Genomic DNA, 7,538 nt, shown 5'->3' with positions numbered 1-7,538 from the left:
GAATGCTCGGTTTGTCATTTACCAAGACCAAGAATGCATTTGGCCCCAAAGCAGTCATGTTTGCTTCCAACAATCTAAAAATGGTGGAGTGTCAGTAAAACCCAACAGTGAACCATATAGAATAATAAACTTGGACAATGCCAAATTAAGAAAAACCAAATCTTCTTGTGTTAAGCTTAAGATGAAGGCGGTTTAATACTTTTAACGTTATCCAGGCTTTTTAAAAAGCTAATGAGATTGCCACTACCTAACCAAGTCACCGAAGACTGATGTACGTTAACCTTTGGAGTGGTTTACTAGTAGGCGAAGACGAGAAATCATATTAAAAGTAGTGCTCAGTTCTTCCACAAAATTGTAGGTGGCTCTGAAAAGAGCCTTTGGTTCCGTTGGGATTGAGTTGCTGCAAACTAATCCAGCGTTCTACTTGCCCTTCGCCTTGTGGTGGCTCTCGGTCTTCTTTGGCAGCAGCACGGCCTGGATGTTGGGCAGAACACCACCCTGTGCGATGGTGACTTTGCCCAGCAGTTTGTTGAGCTCCTCGTCGTTGCGGATGGCCAGCTGGAGGTGACGCGGGATGATGCGAGTCTTCTTGTTGTCGCGGGCCGCGTTGCCAGCCAGCTCCAGGATCTCGGCGGTCAGGTACTCCAGCACCGCAGCCAGGTACACGGGTGCCCCAGCCCCGACCCGCTCGGCATAGTTGCCCTTGCGGAGCAGGCGGTGCACTCGGCCCACGGGAAACTGAAGCCCGGCCCGAGAAGAGCGGGTCTTGGCCTTGGCGCGAGCTTTGCCTCCCTGCTTACCACGCCCAGACATGGCAAAAGGCCTGTATCTGTACAGTTCGAAAGGACAGACGAAAGTAGAAAAACGCAGTTTTTATAGCCTCTACTGGGCGCGAAAAGGAAGCTGTTCGATTGGCTAACGTTTTATTTTTATTTAGACCAATAGGACTCAATTATGCAGGATACCTATTTTGATTGGGCAAAACTGGCATCTGACGTCATCCAAGGATAATCACCAATCAGCAGAGACCTTCCCCCTACCTCGTCCACATAAACTATTATATAAAAAGAGGAGACCAAATTCTTGTTTTCTTTTTACCAGTATTATTTCATCATGCCCGAGCCGGCCAAGTCTGCTCCCGCCCCGAAGAAGGGCTCCAAGAAAGCGGTGACCAAGGCCCAGAAGAAGGATGGCAAGAAGCGCAAGCGCAGCCGCAAGGAGAGCTACTCCGTGTACGTGTACAAGGTGCTGAAGCAGGTCCACCCCGACACCGGCATCTCTTCTAAGGCCATGGGGATCATGAACTCCTTCGTCAACGACATCTTCGAGCGCATCGCGAGCGAGGCTTCCCGCCTGGCGCATTACAACAAGCGCTCTACTATCACCTCTAGGGAGATTCAGACCGCCGTGCGCCTGCTGCTTCCGGGGGAGCTAGCCAAGCACGCGGTGTCGGAGGGCACCAAGGCCGTCACCAAGTACACCAGCTCCAAGTAAATTCTCAAGCTCTTTGTCAAACCCAAAGGCTCTTTTCAGAGCCACTCACTATTATCTAAAGAAGAGCTGATTCGCTCTTCCGAACGCTGAGGGCGAGGGATCATAAATCATTTTGTTGGTCTATCTGCTAAATTAATTAAGCTCTTTGAAAGCCTTTTCAAGTGAAATATACACGAGGTACGTGCATATAGCTGCCAACACCATAGAGGGTCCGACCTTGGCCCTTGAGGGCATAAACTAGGTCCTTAGCAGTGTCTTGCGTTTTGCTTGTTCCGTGTAAGTCAAGCGCACCCGGGATCACGTTATCCGGAAATGCCTTGAGTATCCACGGGTTTCTAAAAAGATGAGACCAGTGAAGCGTTTGACACCGCCCGGCCAGGCGGTGGGTTTGGGATACCTGGATGTTGGCGCAGCAACTGCGGTGGCGCCCGCTTTACCCAATCCCTTCCCACAGTTGCGCAACCAGACATGATTTTAAGGCCGGACAAAAGACCCAAGGTAAAAGCCAAAAACAGCACTAGGGAAACAAGGCTGGCCTTTTTAATCATTCAGACTAAATTGGAAACTACAGGGCTGGGTGCGGTAGGCTTTTGCCTGTAGACTAAGCACTTTGGGAGGTGGAGGCGTGCTGATTGCTTGAGCCCAGGAGTTCGCAACCAGCTTCGGCAACATAGCAAAACCCCGGCTCTGCAAAAAGTAGAAAAATTAGCCAGGAGCGGTGGCGCGCCCCTGTTGTCCCAGCTACTTAGGGGGCTAATGTGGGAGGATGGCTTGAGCCTGGTAGTTGGAGGTTGCAGTGAGCTGAGATCCGCATCACTGCACTCTAGCCTGGGCAATAAAGCCAGGTCTTGTCTCAAAAAAATAAATAAATAAATAAAAAGTGATCAGTGAAAGTTAACACCTTGCCTTCTCCTAATTGTCAATACCTGCTAGCAAAAGATGCCAAAGTAGATTTTTTAAAGTTTTTCTTGCTGTCACCCAAACCCAACTGTTTTTCGTATACTATTTGCCATCAAATTTACTAACATTTTTTAAGCATCTGCTATTCACCATGGGCCGGTCATAGTATTCTGCTATAGGTATGGGAAATCCTGAATAAGTCTCCCAGACCTTAATTCTCAATCACTGCTGGTGGCCCCACAAATTGGTAGTGCTTTCATAAAGGAAAATTTGGTAATACCTGTCAAAATTTTTAAAATGAATCTATCTTTGCATCAGAAATTTCACCCCTAGGAATTCACTATTTTTGAAAATATGCAAAATAACATATACAGGGGTTTTCAGCAGTACTGTTTGTAGTATAAGACTAGAAGCAATTTGACTGATTAGCAATAAATTACAGTACATCATTCTATCTAGTAAAAAATAAGAAGGCTCTTTTTGTAATTATTTACTGCTTATTATGTGCCAGATAATGTCCTAAAAAGCTCTCTACATACATTAAATCATTTAGCTTTCATAACAACTTTATGATAAATTACTATTTTTATACCTGTTTTACAGATCATAAAATGGGGATTCAGAGAGCTTGACTAAATTGCCTAAAGTGTGAAATTGTACAATGGGAAAGTTGTCAATCAAAATGAAATCACTAATGTTAAGAAAATCCTGACACACAGAACCAAGAAAGGCCATAAAAAGAAGGTTCTCATGCTTGTATGCCTAATAACAAAAACTATCACAAAAGACGGTAAGAGCCACAACCATAAACACAGGCCATGAAAACCTTACACAAAAAAATACTTCTACAAGACCATTTGCCCAACAACTGCCTTCCCAACTTTAAACTGGCGTCGCTCTTGTTATTGTAACCCTCCTCGTTTTTTTCTTTAAAAACCTTTGTCTTCCTTTACCTCCCTGAATACACATATACTTTATAGCATATGGATTCCCATTACAATGCTTTATTCCCAAATAAATAGATTTTTCTTTAGAGAGCCTCTATGTTTGTTACTTAGGTTGGTAACAGGTGATAAGTAGTGAAAACATGATTCAAAACCAGAGTCTGGTTTCAGAATCCCTATTTATAACTGTAGCAGGACCAGCCACAGACAAAACCTCTCAGACACTGAGTTGTAGAAGGAAGGGCTTTATTCAGCTAGGAGCATCAGGAAGCTACTGCCTTAAAATCTGAGCTCCCTGAGTGCACAATTTCTGTCCCTTTTAAGGGCTCACAACACTAAAGATTTCATATGAAAGGGTCGTGATTGATTGAGCAATCTAGGGGGTACGTGACAAGGGTTTCACGCACTGATAGTTAGAGAGAAACAGAACAGGGCAAGGAGTTTCACAATGTTCTTCTATACAATGTCTAGAATCTATGAATAACATCGGTTTGTAAGTTATGAGTTGATTTTTAACTATTAGGTTTAGGCCAGACAGACCCAGGCCCTGTTTTAGGCCTGGCGCCGGGCTGCCTGTCTTTGGTTTCACTTCCTTGTTTTTTTCTTAAATCAGGTACTGAGTGTGAAACAATATAAAACAATATAAGAAGGTCTTTCTCTTTTCTCATAACCAGTGTATACTATACGGCTTCTCCAGGTACTAATAATGGGATGATCTCCAAAATTTGCTGTAAAATGCAAAAAAAAAGCAAGATACAGGATAATGTGCAGTAGAATTTTGTGTGTGTTTGTGTGTGTGTATAAATGTAAAATATTTTTGGAAGGATACTGGATAAATTGCTAACAGTGGTGGCCTCTGAGGAAAGAGAAAGTTGGATGTCCTAGAGACAGGGATGGATGGATGATCTTTTCATTGTAACCCTTTTATGGTCTTTGAATTTTGAATCCTATGTATGTATTGTCCACCCATAAAAAAAAATAGTGTAAAGAATCACTTCATTTGATTATCAGTAAAACACACATTATAAGATGATAAATGCTACAGTAAAGATATGAATAAAAAGCCTAAGGAGCACAGAATAAATAATATTACGGGTGGGAGTGGGAAGAGTGCCAAATAGCATTCTAGGCAATAAGAAAATGGGTGTCACCTTCAAAATAGCAGAAATATTGTGGTGTGGCTAAAGTCAGGGGTAGGCAGAAGGGAGTACCCATGGGCCTGGGCAAGTAGTCTGTGACTATGCTACACCAGTGGCCTCCTGTATCATGGCAGGCTTCTCAAAATGAGGACTTCAAGATAAAACAACTAGATATAACCTGATAAGGACTTACTAAGTGAGATTCTGAAATACTATACACACAATTCCAGATGCCAATTTAACACTATTTATATAAATGTTGTTTAAATGAGCACACTCTAAAGTTATTTGCTAATCCAGCAGTCATAGTTTTCTTTGTTGGTCAGACCATGTGGGACAAAAAGCAAAAGAAATTACTATTAGTACCTTTTAGACTCTTACAAGTATTTATCACCAGTTAAAACGGGAAATGTCAAATAGAGCATCGTTTTTTGTGGTTGTTGTGTTTTTGTTCTGTTTTTTTGAGATGGAGTCTCACTCTTGTTGTCTAGGCTGGAGTGCAATGGAGTGATCTGGGCTCACTGCAAGCTCCGCCTCCTGGGTTCAAGCAATTCTCCTGCCTCAGCCTCCTGAGTAGCTGGGATTACAGGCAGGCGCCACCATGCCCAGTTAATTTTTGTACTTTTAGTAGAGACAGGGTTTCGTCATGTTGGCCAGGCTGGTCTTGAACTCCTGACCTCAGGTGATCTGCCTGCCTCAGCCTCCCAAAGTGCTGGGATTACAGGTGTAAGCCACCGTGCCCAGCCCAAATAGAGCATTGTTACCATCACAACATATAACTAAATAAGCTAATGAATCAAAATTGCACACTGAATGGATATGTATCTATGGGATATTCAACAGTGTCTGATATTGGACAAACCCTTTTCAAGTGATGCTCTGCAATTATATTAACTTAGAACAAACTATTTGGTGGCAGTTTTGGATACTGGTACCACTATGATCTGAATGGTTACCTCTAAATATTTATGTTGAAAACAAAAACAAAAAAAACAAATAGTTATGTTGAAGCATAATCCCCAATGTGGTGGTATGAAGATGTGGGGCCTTTGGGAGGTGAATAGGTCGTAAAGATGTTGTCCTCATGAATGGGATTAGTACCCCTATAAAAGAGGGAGCTTGTTCACCCCCTATACCATATGAAGTTGCAAGAAGACGCTATCTATGAAGCAGAGAGTGAGCCTCATTAGACCTAGAATATGGTGTCTCCTTGATCTTAGACTTCCTAGCCTTTAGAACTGTAAGAAGTAAATTCCTGTTACTTGTTAGTCACCTAGTTTAGTATATTTCGTTACAGTGGCCCAAACAAACTAAGATGCAAAACCCCATATTGAACAGGAAAGAGAAAATCTAACACATCAGATCACATCCTTTGACTATCTTTGTGAAGAGACCATGCCCTTACTTTTTTTTGTTTTGTTTTGTTTTTGTTTTTTTGGTGAATGATTTTGTTCATTAGGATTTTACAGGGCCAAGCGCGGTGGCTCACGCCTGTAATCCCAGCACTTTGGGAGGCCAAGGCGGGCAGATCACCTGAGGTTGTGAGTCTGAAACCAGCCTGACCACATGGGGAAACCTCGTCTCTACTTAAAACACAAAATTATGTGGGCATAGTGGTGCATGCCTGCAATTCCAGCTAGTCGGGAGGCTGAGTCAGGAGAATCACTTGAACCCGGGAGGTGGAGGTTGCAGTGAGCCTAGATTGAGCTACTGTACTCTAGCCTGGGCGACAGTGCTAGATCCTGTCTCAAAAAAAAAAAAAAAAAAAAATTTTTTTTTGGCAAGGCTATGTTCTGAAATTTTATTAGTAGGTATTAAATTATAAGAAACAGTAGGCCTGAATGGATATTTGACATGAGGAAATAGAAAAAGACTGGAAGAGGATTTTATTTCATAACAGGAGAATAAGAGAGCATACATATCCTTCAACAGGGTTTTATTGTCTACCCTCTAGGCGATCCTTCTCTCAAATGAACATTTTGGTATATTGTCAGGAATAAGGGTATTTTTTTGTTTTTGTTATTTTCATGTTTAACATAGGTACAGTCCTCAACTTCTTTCACAAAAGCTTTCTTCTAAATTGATTTTTTTTTTCATTACAACCTCACGTTCCCCTGTAAGAACTTACTCTTCAGCCTGTCTCAGAACAAATTTACAAGATACGAGCTATAATTGAATAATCATAGCGTTTAAGGCAAGAAAACCTTAAGCAACGTCAGTACATTTGTGCTGCTATAACAGAATATCTGAGACGGAGTAATTTATAAAGAAATTTATTTTTCTCGGCCAGGCGCGGTGACTCACGCCTGTAATCCCAGCACTTTGGGAGGCCGAGGCGGATGGATCACGAAGTCAGAGGATCGAGACCATCCTGGCTAACACAGTGACACTCCGTCTCTATTTTAAAAAAACAATACAAAAAAATTAGTCAGGCGTGGCGGCGGGCGCCTGTAGTCCCAGCTACTCCGGAGGCTGAGGCAGGAGAATGGCGTGAACCTGGGAGGCGGAGCTTACAGTGACCTGAGATCGCACCACTGCACTCCAGCCTGGGCAACACAGCGAGACTCCGTCTCTGTGGGAAAAAGAAAGAGACATCAGACTGTTACTGTGTCTATGTAGAAAGAAGTAGACAGAAGAGACTCCATTTTGTTCTGTACTAAGAAAAATTCTTCTGCCTTGAGATGCTGTTCATCTGTAACCCCACCCCCAACCCTGTGCTTGCAGAGACATGTGCTGTGTTTACTCAAGGTTTAATGGATTTGGGGCTGTGCGGAATGTGCTTTGTTAAACAAGTGCCTGAAGGCAGTATGCTTGTTAAAAGTCATCACCATTCTCCAATCTCAAGCACCCAGGGACACAAACACTGCGGAAGGGCCGCAGGGACCTCTGCCTAGGAAAGCTAGGTAATTGTCCAAGGTTTCTCCCCATGTGATAGTCTGAAATATGGCCTCATGGGAAGGGAAAGACCTGATCATTCCCCCACCCCGACACCCGACACCCGTAAAGGGTCTGTGTTGAGGAGGATTAGTAAAAGAGGAAGGAGGGCCTCTTTGCAGTTGAG

At 43.1% G+C, this 7,538-nt stretch overlaps 2 protein-coding genes across 2 annotated transcripts; one reads left to right on the top strand and one right to left on the bottom strand.

The window, feature by feature from the left end:
- Positions 1 to 265: 265 nt before the first annotated feature.
- On the bottom strand, positions 266 to 893 carry LOC105547593 (histone H2A type 1). The gene has a single exon (XM_011991250.1). The coding sequence runs from the start codon at positions 811 to 813 to the stop codon at positions 421 to 423; it is 393 nt and encodes a 130-aa protein (XP_011846640.1). The 5' UTR covers positions 814 to 893; the 3' UTR covers positions 266 to 420.
- A 162-nt stretch (positions 894 to 1,055) lies between these two features.
- LOC105547594 (histone H2B type 1-F/J/L) lies at positions 1,056 to 1,605 on the top strand. Its single transcript, XM_011991251.1, has one exon. It carries the CDS (start codon positions 1,114 to 1,116, stop codon positions 1,492 to 1,494), a length of 381 nt encoding a protein of 126 aa, XP_011846641.1. The 5' UTR covers positions 1,056 to 1,113; the 3' UTR covers positions 1,495 to 1,605.
- Positions 1,606 to 7,538: the final 5,933 nt, after the last annotated feature.

The sequence above is a fragment of the Mandrillus leucophaeus genome, unplaced genomic scaffold (genome assembly GCF_000951045.1).
Source record: "Mandrillus leucophaeus isolate KB7577 unplaced genomic scaffold, Mleu.le_1.0 Scaffold392, whole genome shotgun sequence".
In the NCBI taxonomy this organism is placed as follows: Eukaryota; Metazoa; Chordata; class Mammalia; order Primates; family Cercopithecidae; genus Mandrillus; species Mandrillus leucophaeus.
This window is presented reverse-complemented; position numbering and strand designations above follow the sequence as displayed.